The 16,956-nt window shown below is 45.4% G+C and overlaps 1 protein-coding gene across 1 annotated transcript in view; it reads right to left on the minus strand.

Moving 5' to 3' along the window:
• Positions 1 to 668: 668 nt before the first annotated feature.
• Positions 669 to 16,956, minus strand: part of igsf3 (immunoglobulin superfamily, member 3) — a 96,745-nt gene continuing 80,457 nt past the window's right edge. Inside the window, exons 7-9 of the mRNA XM_079517980.1 lie at positions 8,921 to 9,331; positions 5,084 to 5,536; positions 669 to 4,441 (exon numbers count right to left, since the gene is read on the minus strand). Coding sequence (XP_079374106.1) covers positions 4,191 to 4,441; positions 5,084 to 5,536; positions 8,921 to 9,331 — 1,115 coding nt within the window. The 3' untranslated portion in view covers positions 669 to 4,190. The remainder of the gene's footprint in view (positions 4,442 to 5,083; positions 5,537 to 8,920; positions 9,332 to 16,956) is intronic.

Raw genomic sequence — 16,956 nt, forward strand, 5'->3', positions numbered from 1 at the left:
TATCGCAGGGTGATCCAACTCAATATGGTTGTTGTGCACTGCAAGTGGCACTTTGGAAGCTCCCGCGACTGCTCAGGAAACGGAGGGCTTGGGCACTGCTCTGTCACACAAACACAACGCTCAAGATTTCAAAGGTTACAAAACATCTAAATGCCTCCCGCAATATTGTCATGCAATATACATGTTGACACGATTGAGACAAGAATGTCCGGAGTATACTTTTTTCCCTCTCCAAATGGCAGTGGAAGGGTTAGCCCAAGGTGGGATACAGATGATTCACATCTCTCCTGCCAGGCCGTGACATTCCAAGGAATATGACATTCCAAACACTTTCAACCCTTCTGCCTGTCTTGGCAACTGAGGAGATCACCCTCAGCCAGTGTCCAAAAAAGGTGAGAGACTTCACAGCAAAATCCTGAATTTTAATTGAACACAGAGTGTACACTCTCAGTGTTCCCAGGACCACGGCTGTTAACCTTCAGTGCAAAGTTGAACACAAACACTTGGTGCGTGCTTGGGTAGCCCGCTGGCTGTTCTCTTTGGAGAGCAATTATTCTGCAACACGAGGATTGTTATTACAGGATGGGATTTTTCCATTATTGTCACTTTTCCGGGTATCTCTAAACCCTGAAAGCGTAAAAAAGGTGGAAATACCAAAGGTTCGCACTGAACATGTTTTATTGCAATAAACGGACAGAATAGCAAAGTGCCTTTTTGATGGTCACAATGGTAGTTATCTGATAGAATATATAATATCAAAAGAAAGGTAAACAAAACATGATCATACAACAAAAGATCAGAAGAAGCATTAAAAAAAAGCAATGGCCTTCCTTTTCATTTCAGTGCACTGTTCTCAACGATTTTAAAAAAAAAAGAAAGAAAAAAAGAATGAAGATAAAAATACATCACTTGAAAAGAAAAGCAGCACTGGCTGAACTGAATACATCACCACAAAGTATTTTACAGCTAAATCTTGAGCCAGCACACAGCCACTGCATGCAAAGCCCTCGTTAACCCAGCTACAACACTGTCTCGGGAGACGGCTAGGGGATGTTATTATCATTACTACAAAAACACCATTCAGAGTTCAGAGTACGACTGGACAGCTCCGACGACGGCGGTGGCGGTGCAATGTGACATCACATATACGCCAGAGTCACGCCCTCCACTTGCTCGATCAAGTCTGCTTGGAAGAAATATACCACATTGCACCCGTCTCTGGGGTCTAGTGGGTGACATTATGTGTCGTGGGTAAACTGGTGAAACATGCCACTACATGCTTTGTGTGCCTGTTTAGGGCTAGTAGTAGACAAGAATGTGTCACTGTTATTAGTCCACCTTTTTCAGCGATGCAGTGGTATGTTCAGCCAACTGATATTAAATGATAATTAAAGGTCAGCCATGCTAGTCACAAAAGGACATGACAAGTTTTAATTTTAGAAACCTTAGCTTTTGTTTGATAAATTGGGATCAGCTCCTAGTTACTTTTACTTAGTTGAAGTCAATATTCCTGAAAACAAAAAAACTAAACAAAAAACATACTAGTCCTTTAAAACAAGGAAATTATCTTTATGCACTTACATACCACATCTAGTACAAGTAATTGTAATGCAATTTACAGAGTAATTAATTCAGAGTTATTGGTTAATTTCATAGCATTTAAAAAAAAACACTAGTGGTAACAGGAGACTGGTGACAGTTTCTCAAATCTTATTGAAAGTCCTAAGCAACATAGACAGTCCTCTACAGGTGATGATTTTTGGACTGGTAAGCTTGGCAAACGTGGTGCAGAAAGATGTGAAAGGCCACGTTTGAATGGTCAAATATTGGACTGCCCTATGGTTAAGCTCATTTGATCGTTTGAGTTTGAGCTTTTGTAAGGTTAAAAGTGGAATGGAACATAGTCAAGTCATAACAACACAGGTGTAAAGTATATCAAAGTACTGTTCTTGAAACAGACTAATACTAAAGGCCAAAAGCACATCTGAAGAATGGCAGGTGAGTATCGCAGGGTGATCCAACTCAATATGGTTGTTGTGCACTGCAAGTGGCACTTTGGAAGCTCCCGCGACTGCTCAGGAAACGGAGGGCTTGGGCACTGCTCTGTCACACAAACACAACGCTCAAGATTTCAAAGGTTACAAAACATCTAAATGCCTCCCGCAATATTGTCATGCAATATACATGTTGACACGATTGAGACAAGAATGTCCGGAGTATACTTTTTTCCCTCTCCAAATGGCAGTGGAAGGGTTAGCCCAAGGTGGGATACAGATGATTCACATCTCTCCTGCCAGGCCGTGACATTCCAAGGAATATGACATTCCAAACACTTTCAACCCTTCTGCCCGTCTTGGCAACTGAGGAGATCACCCTCAGCCAGTGTCCAAAAAAGGTGAGAGACTTCACAGCAAAATCCTGAATTTTAATTGAACACAGAGTGTACACTCTCAGTGTTAATTTAACACTCGGGATTGTACAGTTCAGCTTTGGCTTGCATTCTATGGAGATCAGCTATCCTAGCTAGGTGTTACAGTACATTTCAATAAATAAATGCGACTCAAGCAAAAGCTTCAAGTGGAACCATTTTTGTGACTTGTTCATCCATTGTACATGTGAATCTGCAGCTAGAATGTTCAATATGTGTAGATATACAGTGCGTAGACACTTTGCAATGCTGCAGACTGCAATGCGCAGGACAAATCTAGCTTTTCTACATCTACCACATTGCCATCACACAGGCTATTGACATAATCTGCTTGGTGCAGTTGCTTGGCAACACAAGCAGCACAGTTCTTGGAGAATTTCAAAGGAGAAAAAAAATGAAATTATTTAAAAGTAATGCAAAGTAGTATAAAATAATAAATAAAAAACAAGAAAGACAAAACATTTCTTCTTCTTATCGATTTGTTGCAATTGGCTTCATTTATGATAGCCATATCTACACACACAAGTCATTTTTGATGTGCCTCCAAATGACTTCAATAGAATTCATTTAGCGATTTTAAGTCCCAAATCTTCTAAGGATGGGAAGAAGTGGCAACATTGCAAAACTTCCGTGCAAGAATTAGATTTCACTGAAAATTCTCCACTACATAATTTAAGCAGAACTCCAACGGTTTAACATAAGCATTAAAATAAACTGCCTACATGGCCCATAATCCCACAGCAGGGGGTTAGGCAGCCATATTTACAGTCTGCCTTAGAGCCAATCGGCTTTCGGCCATCCTTAAACTTCAAACAATAGTAGCAGGGGACAGCATGGAATAAGGAGGTCTTGGCACTGTAAAAATCCTTTATGTCAAAGCATATTCTCAGCGGGAGAAAGTAGTTCATTTATTCTGCACCAGTTCCACACCTCCCACCTGCTTTCTCCTCTTTTTGTTGAGGAGAAGTGGTGTAGTTTCACCGAGGCCTAGTGTCTGGCAGTGTTAAGTGGTTCGTTCACCAGGCCTGTCTCTGTCTGCCATGACAAATTCATTGTGGAGGCAGGTGGGCCAACACGCACACACGGACGGACGCACACACACCCTCACACAGTCACAGAGTAAGTTTGTGTGTCATTGTCATTGTCTCTGTGCAGTCTGGCAACCCAGTCATCGGGGATCTAGTCAGTGGGCACAGAGCATCACTATGGTAACCAACACAGTGGGCCAGACTGCGGCTGGTCTTAGATCAGACTTCTTTTTTTGGGTACCCTCATCAGCTCCACAGTCCATTATAGAGTCCGGTTCCTTAATCGCTCTTCTGAGATTGGCCACTTTAACAGACTGATATGCATGTCTTTTGAAAAACAAACAAATGAATTCAGTGATGAATTCAGTTCAGAAGAGTGAAAATAAAACTGCTATGATTTAAGTTTCACTGGGTGAAAACCAAAAATGACCCACCACACGTTCCACGTTCTCTCTCTCTCTCTCACACACACACACACACACACACACACACACACACACACACACACACACACATACACATACGCACACACGCGCACACTATGCTGACATAAGACAGCCTGCCACTGGGGGCAGGGTTCCATATAATGATTGGTTGATAGACTGACACGTTTAATACAGCAGTGATAGGCCAGGTAAGGTCTGGGGGTGGAGTCCAGAGGCCCTCCCTGACGTGGTGTTGGTTGGAATCCGCGATGAGGGCGGAGAGGCGAGAGGGGGCGGAGGAGCCCTCTCTTAGTCCACAGAGCCGGGGTGAAGGCTGAGGGCAGGCGGGTCCAGACAGGTGGGGGAGTAGCTGAGGTGTGGCTCTTTGATCCACAGGAGCGGAGCGCCGTTCTTGCCCTCCTGACTCTTGCTGCTGCCGCGGCTCTTGTAGCGCACCAGCAGCACGGCGATGAGGAGGATGCCGAAGATGGGGAACGGGTAGAAGAAGATGAAGTAGAAGAGAGAGTCGTTGGCGCACACGACCGACTGCAGCGTGGATTCTGTTGATAGACACGATTAACAATGAAGTGAGCTAATCATCGAGAGAGAGAGAAACAGACAGACAGACAGCATTCTATTATAGACTGCTGTTTAACATTTCATCAGGCCTGGCTGCTGCTTATCACACCATTCTCTTTTCAACAACAGGAACTAAGCGAAGCGTGCAGTGCCATGTAATGTATTTCACGGGTTCTGGATTTGTTTTCGGCGCTAGATAAGGTTCTCAGAAGCTAATTTGGGCCCTGCTCATGCGGTAGTACTAACCCTGAGTTCTGGGAAGTGGTTTCCTTTGGATTGGGGACACATTGTGAGCTTGTGGCTCTGCTATTTTTGAAAGTTTTTGAAAACAGTAAACCAAATTTAGAAATAAAAGTACCACATCACATAACTTGACGGGTTCGGGACAATTTCAGGTTATGGAGGGTTCTGGGTGACCCTTCATAGTCAAAAACACTACTGTCATAAGTCAATTTACATCAGTTCCATTTGAACCCAGACAGTTGAAAGGGTCAACGAGCAGAACTTCTCAGTTCTTCTGCTGTGTGTATCATGTTCAGGAAATGTCATCATATCGGATAAATGGGTTGATCTCCATTATACACTGTTCCTGTTGGATAAACCATGTTATAATAAGGTCTTACCTTGCTGCAGAACATTGACGATGGTGTACCCAGAGTCGTTGGTGGCCAGGCGGTACCAAGCGTTGCGGGGGTTGAGCAGCCACTCCTCCACGTGGCAGAAGTAGCGGCCCGCGTCCGACGGCCGTGCACCCTGGACGGTCAGGTTGTACTGGTCGGAGGTCATCCTCTCGAACAGCAGGCGAGAGTTCGGCCCCGGCTGCTCCATGGGGCTGCAGTTGCCGTTCCCGAACACGGCATCGTGCCCGATGGAGAACACGCACTCCGGCTCTCCGGCCTCTTCGCCTGCCACGTCTGCGTCATCGTCGTCCTCCTCCTCCGAGCGCACCACGTACCAGGAGACGGAGAATCTGGAGTCCCGAGACGACTGGGACGGAATGCTGCAGCCCAGACGGATGGAGGCGGACTCCTCGACCGTTACGTTGGACTGGGCTTCCTCCACCTGCAGACGTACCTCTGTAGATGTCACAGAGCAGGGTGGACATGGAGAGAGAGCAATGAGAGGAGAGGTCAACCACTGACATCCTATATAGTGTACCTAGTCCCATTTTTGAGGGGCGTAAGCCCCTCCAACGCCATGGACTTTCATAATGTTTGTTTAGAGCACTTTGAACACACATAGAGTAGAAGCCAAGTCAATTGACTTTTAATGTTTGTTTGGAGCACTTTAAACAAACATTACCAGGCGCCCCTCACTTTACATGAGTGTGATTCTTTTCCCCTCTCTACAGCAAATCTCTTGCTATTTTTACGAAATGTTAATCTAGTATGATGTGATAGGCCCAGAATGGAGAGGCAAGGATTCATGTGGTTAATAATGTTGTTATGACGCAATCCCTGGGGCAAGACAAGAGAACGATTGTTCAAACACCGCTCGCTCAAGACAAAATAACGTCTGTTCTTCAGAAGGTTCTTTTGAACTCCGAATACAGTGTGACAGAAAAGAAATAGATGATGATGATGATGATGATGGTGGGAGTCTCAAAAACAAAAATGTCCAAAGATAGTTATGTAGCCTTGCTCATAACTTTGACCTTGGGGAGGGTTTCTCAGAAGGGGTAGACGCTGTCCCAGGGCTACACTGCTCCGCCCACAGGCAGAGGACAATGATCCACTTAAATATGTACTTATGTAGCAGTAGCAAAAACAACAACAATAAATAAATAACCATGAGTACTAAAGACTTGGCATGTTCACACACTCCCCTTGACAGTTGACACCCGGACTGGAAGCGTGATTCTCTCCTTGTTAATGGAAAAAGACAGAGTGGGAAAGGAGATGATCTCCGCAGACAGACGGCGAGCGCTGGCACACAACCGCTCTCATCTTTCCTCTCGACAAGACACACTTCAGGATCACTTCCTTTAGCATCTTAACCCATTTTGACCTGAGATCAGATTCTAAAAATGTCTTCTACATCCTGACAGTTTTCTGAAAAAGCTGTGTTTCTATGTCAGTGGTTCTTTGATTTTTCAAAAATAGCAGACCTACAAGCTCGTAGCGCGTCACTCGGTGGCGCGCTATGAGCTTGTAGATCTGCTTTTTGAGTGGTGTAAACCACTCCTACGACTGGCTTTGTTAGTTTACGTGTCTGTCTGTCTGTCTGTCTGTTCGTACCAAAAAATGAGCACGGTTGCTATGGTCACCCAGTTCACACGGGTGTGATTTCATTACGTCAGACATTACGTCAGACCACAGCTGATCAGTCTATATAAGACCTTACACCACTCAGTTCACACGGGTGTGATTTTTTTCAATAGCTAAAGCATAACATAATGCTAACACCAAAAGGGGTTCCCGCCCAAAATGGTTTAATGAGAACCCCTGCCATGCCACCCCCCCACCAGCCAACTCCTGTGTCCCAGAGGAAATCAGAATTCAGTGTCTGGTTATTTGCAGCACGTTTATATATTTATATATTGATTTAAAAAACATATATATTGATATGGTTATGAATATATATAGGTGCCTGATACGGGTGCCTGATACGGTGTGTGATAACAACAAAGCTCCCCACCCTAGGCGTTTGTTCCTTCTCTGAAACAGAGGTGAGATGTGAGGGAAACATGAAAGAGAGTCACTGCCTGCCAGCACACATGCACGCTCTCATGTACAGAAAAGTCTGCACATGGAACACACACACACACACACACGGCATACTGTACATCCAGATCTGAATCACATGGCACATTATTAAATTGTTATTATTATAAATCTGTGCAATAATTGCATGTGTGCTTTTGTATTAGCGGTGTCAGAGGTTCGGTTTTGTATTTTCTTTTTCTACAACATGCATTTTAAAACAGTTTTTAATATTTAATATCAAATTCTTAAAAGTCTAATAGTCTAAATCTAATTAGCACACATGTCGCAAAGTTGCAAATGTTCTGAGCTTGTAGAGCAGTCATTTTCTGGGGAAGAATTATGTATAGACCTATATATCGTATATGTATATTTTTGGCGGCTCCAACTAACTATGTCCAAATGAGTATGGCAATAGCGCTGTGTGAACACCAAGTGTCACTGTTGAGCAGCCTAACACACACACACACACACACACACAGCCTGCACCGCTCAGTTCAGACGGGTCTGATTTTTGGAAACTTTGTTGATGTTTACCTATAATGTCATGCCCAAAATAGGGACACCACATTAAAAAAAAAATCACACCCGTGTGAAGTGAGGGGCGATCTTATCATCATACATCATCTCATTCCGGCCAATCAGAATTTGCATCCTCACCTTCATCTTCAATGTGTTACGCAATGTTTGTGTTTCCACGAACACTCAAAATAGTCCATTCATTGTCAATGGGATTTAATGTTTGTGTAGGACAAAGCTTGTGTTAGCACGTACACCAAAAGCTGGACATAGGAGGGGCAATCGCCCCTCAAAAAGTAAAACATAAATAAAATCAGGGCATATGGCTGCATAATTGCCGATAGGCCTACTGATGTTGTCAAAACTCAAAAGAGTCAAGTAATGGCCGATACTGTGTGCCAAACCCATATATCAGTCCGACTCTGGATCCATGTCCACTTTGCCCTCCAGAAAAAGAAAAAGAGAGAGAGAGAGAGTGCACTCTGTGCCCTGCTAGCTCTGAGTCACGGCCAATCTGTCTGACCTTCAGGTTACAATTGGGACAGATGCCCAATTGTTCCCATGGGATTTTGCCCTGCATTCTAAACAGATCGCATGTGGACCCCTGGCACAACAGATTGCTCCCAGCATTGCAAGGGCAGGGCAATGCGTGGCTCGCAGCCTGAAAAAAACAAAAAAACAAAAAAGTCACCTTCATCTAGGTGGTGGCTGCTGGTGTGGAGCAGGCCATTTGTGTATGGAAGCATGTGGTTTTGTATATTGACTTAATGCAGTTAACGGTACAGCATAATTATGTTTAAACATCTACAGACACTCTAGAGGGGATTGGAGTGGTAAGTGTACTGTAGGTAACTTTAGCAGGAACCTCGGGTGTCGGAGTGTGTGGTCAGCCTGCTTTTTAAAGGTGTCAGAGCTACTGTACGCCAGAGGGATGTATTCCCTTGCCCTCTGGCACCCTGAAAGCCAGCTGGCATGGACTGCACCCTGTGCTGCTCCACCACCTGAACCCCTGCCTAGGGCTGCAGGCAGACAGTGTGCACAGGGGTAGAGGGAAAAGTGAATGGAGAGGGGAGAGCAGGTGAAAGGGAGAGAGAGAGAGAGAGAGAGAGAGAGAGAGAGAGAGAGAATCAAATGAAAAGGAAAGAGGGGACATTTGGGTAAGGAAAGAGAGAGGGGTGGATTAAAGACATTCCAGAAAGTGCCAACATGAACCCATAAGGGTGTGCCTCCTTTGCTCACCTGGTTGCCTCACCAGCACCTGTGTGAAACCCGAGGAGTCGCGGGACAGCCTGTACCACACTCCGTCCGGGTCGCTGAGCCACTCCTCCACCAGGCAGTAATAGGTGCCCGAGTCACTGGCCTCCGCCCTGTTGAGCGTCAAAGCGTACAGGCGGGGCGACAGTCTCTCGGCCTGCACCCGTCTCCGCAGCCTCTCCTCGTCGGCGTATGCGCCGTACTCAAAGGCCCCCGAACGCTCGATCCTCAGCAGCAGCTCGTCGGCCTCGCCGCCTGCGGCGCGCCGCACGTACCACATGACGGCGTGCTGCGTCTCCAGGCTGGTTTGCGCAGTCACAGAGCAGTTGATCCGGACACGGCTGTCCTCCAGGTACACGTGCGACTGGTTGGCCTTCTGCACTCTGAGTTTGCTCACTGCAGGACAGAGAGATGGAGAAAGATGGAGAGGGAGAGAGAACAAACAGTCATTCCTGTGGGTACTGGAGAATATGAAGTGCTGGTGACAGGTACACAATGCAATTTCTGTTCCGTGACAGATGACCTGTAGCCGAGTGTATTTCTTGTGGCAGTGGGGCAGGAGGTAGACCGGGGGGGGGGGGGGGGGGGGGTGAGGGGGGGCAGGAGGTAGACCGGGTGAGGGCACTGCAGGTGAGGCAAGATCAAGAAATAGAAGCAGAAAGGAAAAGGGACAGAGATATGTAGGGCAATAGAGAAAAAGCAATGATAAAGGGATCAGAGCGCTTTGGTCGAACAGTAAAAAACAAAAAAAGGAAGAGAGGTGAGCAGACAAGGATGGATGGAGGGGAAATAAGTTTGATATTGTTGCTGTTGGGCGGAAAACTTTTATGTCTAATAATTTTAGGCATCTAGAGTTCGTATAGTGGCCCTCACACCTACGTCACATTGCCGATCCGACCAATATACTCATATACTGTATGGAGATCTCTGTATCTGTCGGTCCTTGTGCCTTCATTGTAAATGGGAATTTAATGTTTGTGTAAGACGGAAATCTACACTAATAGCTGAATACAGGAGGGGCTAGAGGCATTCAAAAATATGAAAGCCTTCTGTCTGACAGCGACAATATAGGAACCGGTACACAGCAGGAAATTCCAGGAATGATATAAGATAGATAAAAAGCACAGCAGGGGGAAAGAGAAATGCTGGAGAAAGGTAAAAAGTTTAGGAAAGCGAATGGGGTGGGGGGGGGGGGGGGGGGGGGGGGGGAGGGGATAGAGAGGCAAGATTGAGTTGTCGGAGGAGGAGCTGAGCGTGCCCGGGGTGGTGTGACTGGATTGGTTACAGTGACATCAGGTGTGAGATAGGATTAGCTGCAGGTACATCAAGTGTGAACGCCGCCACAAACCAACGCTTGTTACACACACCCCAAGGGGGATTAAAGTGGGCCCGAACCATGTTTGCACACACACGCACACGCACACACACACACACACACACACACACACACACACACACACACACACACACACACACACACACACACACGAAAAAGGGGGAAAAAATAAAAGAATACAGCATGCAGAAAACCCTTGCACTAGGTGCTAGTAGACAACTGCACAATGCACTCATACAGGGAGAACTGGAACGTGGAACACACGCACTAAAACCAACAATCCCCAGTACAGTACAGTACAGTACAGTACAGTACAGTACAGTACAGTACAGTACAGTACAGTACAGTACAACAAATTTAACATAACACACTAATCGCCTTGAAACGATCGGAATTTCGACATTAGCAGCAGAACACTTCACTGTGAAAATTAGACCCGTCTGAAGTGAGTGCTGTACTGTACTGTACTGTACTGTACTGTACTGTACTGTACTGTACTGTACTGTACTGTACTGTACTGTACAAGCCCTCCTCCCTGGCCTGTGTGTGTCTGTGTGTTAGGCTGTGCAACAGTGTCACTTGATGGTGAACAAATGCTACAACGCTATTTCCGTGCTTGGACAGACAGACAGACCCAGGGACAGACAGACCCAGGGACAGACCCAGGGACACACATAGCTGTAGCTGTCTATAGGAGTGGTTGCACCAAAACTCTGTAACTGTAACAGCGACTGAATACTAATTTGACTGTCTCATATAATTATAATGAATTAAATAATGCTGGCGGGGAATGTATTAAGCCCTAACATGACAGACTGACTGACTGACTGCCTGGAGTCACAGCCATCTGCCTAGAAAACTTCACCAATACCCACAGATTGGCGAATGTCCTTGGATGGTCAGTGTTTGTGTGCATGCATGCGATTATGCCTTACCTTGCTGCACATTTGCGCTATGAACCTAATTTCGGTCACATTCTAAGAAGCTTTTTTGAAGCTACGAGTCCATTGCTGGACCCCCTTGGTGTGCAATGGCATTGGCATCTCAAGTGAGCATTCCAAATTAGGCTGCATCATTTCCTCGCTACCCACCAGAGACATGCTCAGAAGCTTGACAATCACCCCTTCCGGAATTACTGCAGAGCCCACCGGAATCCTGGCAATCTTTTTTGTTTTTTATTTTTTTGGAAGAGAATTACCTCCCAATCTCCTGAAGTGGAACCATGCTGGATTGGATTGGCACAGAAGAACAAAGCACTTCTCTGCGCTTCCCCATTTGAAGTTTGAATTCACAGCAAGGAGAGAAATCGGGGGGCTGAATGCTTGTTGCCTCACATGAGTGTTTACAGAATTGCCTTTTTTAAAGCCTAACTAGGCTAATTATTCAAGCTAATTAGGTTGCATCATAAGCTTTTACAAGTTATTATAACTAAGCACTCTGCACACAGGAGAGGCAGACTGAAGGATGGAGAGAGAGCCATGAGCAGAATGACAAAAATAAATAAACAGAGTATAATAACAGCATGGCATACCTACACAATGTCTTCTTGCTATTGATTTTAACTTAATGAAGCCACATGAATCCCAGAGCGGTTTAGTGATGGAGTCACACTATGCAGCAGCTATCTGAATGGCACCGTGCCGCACTGTGAATGGCACTGTGCCGCGCACACAATCTGATATTGCTGTGTACGTTTTGCTCCAGCAGGAACAAAGAAATCATTGTGTATATCCATGGATCAACACAGTAATGTGTTTATTCAGGACTCGTTAAAATCAACCAATCAGCTCCAGTTACAGCTGGTTTCATTTATATAAATTAGAATGACAGACACATCTGAAGTTGATGGGCCATGTAGTGTAGTCACAATGTCAACGGTTTGAGTTCTTGGTTCAATTTCCACAAGGTGGATCTTCTTTTGGTTAACCCATTAAAACCAGGAAAGCATCAGTGGAATTTTAGATTTTTGCATTGGATATGCAAAGAATAGCAGGTATACAAGCTCACAGAATCTGCTATTTTTGAGTAGTGTGAAACTACTGATTTAGAAGGTATTGGGCCTCAGGTAGAGCTCCGAACCCTGATGTTGGATAGGGGGGAGTATTGGACAGTGGTCCAGCTGTCGGATAGACCTCATTCACACATTGCATTGGTTTATTGTAATTGTAATCTTGGTTAGTTCTTAACAACAGGAATTCTAATAAATTAATAAGATTGTTATGGTTAGGCATTGTATTGGTGTGGTTAAGGGCTCTGGAAAGGGCGTTCACTATGCCTGTTTAACCCTTGAACCTGCCCTTTGGTGTACTGTACCGGGTTCTGGGTGAACATGACAATAACAGATTGTGCTCGTCCCCAACTGACAAACTGGTTGCATGTGGACATGTTGACTACTATGGTGACGGACTCGTCTCCTTTGGCCAAATGGAATCTTTATAAATACTTCATCTACTGTATAGTACAAAAGTACTATACAGTGACACGACGACAATAATGTTGGTGTAGTAATTTCCTGGTTCTTCATGCTGCGTTTAGTGCAGGCCTGTCGAACCCATTTTGGGGTGAGGGCCGCATTGGTCAAAAGGTCACGTGATGTGGGCCAGAACCAGTTGCGGACCCGCGCTCACACGTATTCACTCATACAGCATTGTTTTTCAGTCTGTTTTCTCAGTCACTGCTATAACTATATATATATATATATATATATATATATATATATATATATATATGGAAGACTACTATCCAGCCATGCACTAAACTTTAGTGCATGTTTTGTGATGTCACCAAACAGAACCAGCCTGTCATAGGTCTACTTTTGAGGGAACATACAGTATGTATAGTATACAGTACATACAGACAAACCCTGTTCTGGTCAAAAAAAAGATGGTATGAAGAAAGACAGAAAGGAAGAGAGAGAAACAAATAAACATTGGTGCTGGGGGCGTGTTCTCTCTGTGTCATCAGCGCCCATACCCTGGGTGGGGTTGGCGAAAGGACCTGTCCGTGTGGAGTGTCCGTGTGTTGTCTCTTTGTCCCCTAAGCCCTAAGGTAGGTGGGTACCCTCACAAAAAACAGGCAATTCTTGTCTCTATACTGCCTACTCCTGGTCGCCGGGGAGCCTGATGGAGGAAAAACGAACTGTGTTCTTCCACGCACCCAAGTCATACCGGGGAAACTACCCCCTGTCAGATGATAAGAAGCGGCCTGCTAACTCCTCATGCATTGAAGGAAGCATGAGCTCAGTCCGGGGCTCTCCCCAAGTAGCGCCCAGGATTACAGCTGAGGCAATTGGCACCGGGTGACAAAAATGGGTTACAAAATCTAAAACTAAAATAAAAACATTGGCAATGGTAACACAAAAAAAAAGTATCTACGCCCACTCCATCCCCAATTGAACTCTAGAACACTGAATTCACATCTGATGACTGATCCTCCCACTGAGAAAGCCTGTCTATAGTATTCACCATAGCATAGTGATGCATCTCGTGCTATTAAGGATGTACTGCAGAATACATATAAAATGTCTGTATAATGTATGTGAATGAGCTGGATATCGATGTGTGTACGCACTTTTGTGTGATGCTGATGACGACCGATTCGCTATGGTTTGGGAATAGACCATGCATGCATATTCAGGGGCCTGTTCAATCATACATCCGTAACAAGGCCATTCCTCGTGTATGTACAGTCCCTACGCAGCAAGAGACGTTTCCTATGTGTCTCTGTGTTAGAGAGGCTGTCAATATCTATGTTAACCCATTCTGGATGGGAACCCCTTTTGGTGTTAGAATTATGTTATGCTTTAGCTATTGAAAAATAGCAGATCTACAAGCTCATAGCGCGCCACCGAGTGGCGCGCTACGAGCTTGTAGGTCTGCTATTTTTGAAAAATCGAAGAACGACTGACATAGAAACACATTTTTCAGAAAACTGTCAGGATGTAGAAGACATTTTTAGAATCTGATCTCAGGTCAAAATGGGTTAAGTGTGTTCGCGTGTTTGGCTCCAGTGTGTTTCATTAATGAGTCTCAGGGGTGCGTCCCCAAAGTAAGACAATCCGTGATTGGAAACACTTGTCATCTCATTTCTGCATTACTGAATGTGCCAGTCAAAGCTATAACCCCATGTGTGTGTCTATGACAGTGCATGCACTATTTCTTAAAGGCAACAGGGTCCTAGCTGAACCTTCACTTTCCTTGCTCACTTTATTTTCTCCACCGGAAGACAAAATGCAACTTTCTGCCGATCAGGTAGTTTCACTCTAAACCCGCCTTGCTACGTGATGAGAAGATATCTCTCTTCAGTAATGCGGGCTAGAGAGGGAGAAGATGGTGAGTTTGAAGTTAATCTTGGACACAAACGGTGTGATAACGGTCTCTCGCAAACTCCACCTATCTCTGTGGTTGCCAGGGCAACCTTGTCTCCACGGACAACGGGGGTGTGGCTAGAATACCTGAGAGAGCCCCACTGTGTCTTCCAGTCATGAGGGCGCAGACCCAATTAAACGTAGCTAGAATCCTGCCTTCCCACCACCAGGAATGATTCAATGAAGGGTTAATTAATATTCCGATCCTAGTTCTGTGAAAGGGAGCGCTAAGTTCCTCCACGACGGATCAACAAATACTTGAAAAGTGTCTTTGAGTCAACAATCGAGTTATCTCAGCTCTGCTGGAGGTATATGTGGATGTTGTTTGTGTGTGTGTACGTTGTATGTGTGTTTGCCGAGCACGTGGCATCATTATAGCACATGGTACCGTACGTTCACTAAGTAGCTCATTGAACCCCTTGTCTCACCCCCTTCCCACGCGTGGCCAATTTGTCTCTGTTAATTGCTACACGCACTGCAGACTAGAGATAACGCTGCTGCTTTCATTCGCTTTATTTATTGTGACGTGAGGCACACAATGGCCCACAAACAGAGTCCCGATTCTGGTGAGAAGGGATGAAAAAAAAGCAATCTGTGTCTGTGTCCACCTTCCTTGTAGCTACGCCACAAAGCACATGCCTATTATTTTTCTTCTTCTCTTTTTTTTCCTCCCTTTTTTAGAAGCCAAGAGGGGCAGCAGATGAAATTGTCTTTGTGAGATATTTTATGGTCCACGGGGGAAGAAAATAAACTACATTATATTGTGTCACACGACTGCGTTGAGCAGCGAAAACAGCTGGTCTACAGTACAAGCTCAGGCTTGTAGATCTGCTATTTTCAGCTAAACCCGCTGTATGACGGAGCATACATTAGAATGCTGCATCATTCTGCATACTCACATTCAGACACATGCATGCAGACACCACAAGGAGGTGTAAAGAAGAAAGAAAAGAACAAAAAAAAAAACAGACTGGTCAAGTGTTGAGGTGTGCCTAGGCCCTAGAGCAAATACATGTTACACAATACACACAGTGTGTATAACAAACACTGTTATGTCTTTATTTGCCAGCTGGAGAGAAATTTCTTTTTCCTTTTTGCCGTGTCTCGTTGTGTACCACTGCTCTGGGTGAAGACTTTAAAATCCAAGAGACAGGCATTTAGCGGCAAGGTTAACAGCTCTGTTCCACTACTGTGTGGGAAATGTCTTTCTCAATTCATCACAACTCATCTCTTTGTTTCTACCTAATCACACTTCTCACCCTTCTGTTGTTCTCTCCGTGTCTCTCAGCCTCAACTTTCCTCTCTGCTGTGATACCGGGATCTAAGCCTGTGCCAATCACGGCCTGTCTAATCACCCGCCACCGAAACATGAATATTCAGTGACCTCACCCAGAGGCCTCATGAATATGCATGAGTCTTAAATTGAAGAACTCACACCAGAGGTCACAGCGGTGGGTCTCTGGTTAAACTATTTTGTTCTTTTTATATATAGCCTAACATGTGTTTAATGACCAACGGGGGTCACAACCTTTCCATCGGGCCAAAGATCTAATGCACTAAATGAAGAAATGCCAGAGTGCGCTCGGAACATTTAACAGATATTAGGGGAGAGAGAGAGAGAGATAAAAGAGAGAACTCATGGGAAAGACACAGAGATGAGAGACATGCAGGAGACAGAAAGTGAGTGTCTTCCAGGGAGGATTTGAGAAACAGCAGGCAGCCTCTCCAGCTCCACTCCAGAGGGCTTATGTGGTCTTATAAAAGGCTGCCGTCTCCTCCTTTAGCATTAGCATTAGCCCAGCCCTGGACTAATCCACAGCCGGGACCCTGAGCATGTCAGGGCCAAGGACTCAGACACGCCCTGATCCCCCTCTGAACGGTTCACTTGTGGTTGGGCTGCCACTCCCTTGCCTCTCTCGCCCTCTCTTCCCTGTCCCAGCCATGGAGGGGGTGATGGGGTAGAGGTTGAAATTGGTGTCCCGTCAGAGGTTGTGAGGGATGGGGTCTTGCACCCGGCTGAAGAGCCGCTTCCCCAACACCATAATGAGGTCCTAATTTCTACGATAATGACGCCGATGTGTCTCTGATCCCATTGTGTCACAGGGAGATTACCAGCCCCCCTCTTTTCAATACCATTAAGATTGGGCTAATTACGGGGATCTGCGCACTGCACAGTGGGCCACTCACTCTCTCACACACACACACACACGCACACACACACACACACGCACACACACACACCCACAGGCAGGCACACCCAGCACTTTCTCTCTTCCTGCCCAACTCCCTAGACAGATCTCCGGACGAGGCATGGCCTGA

Source organism: Electrona antarctica (genome assembly GCF_951216825.1).
Source record: "Electrona antarctica genome assembly, chromosome: 13".
Taxonomy (NCBI): domain Eukaryota; kingdom Metazoa; phylum Chordata; class Actinopteri; order Myctophiformes; family Myctophidae; genus Electrona; species Electrona antarctica.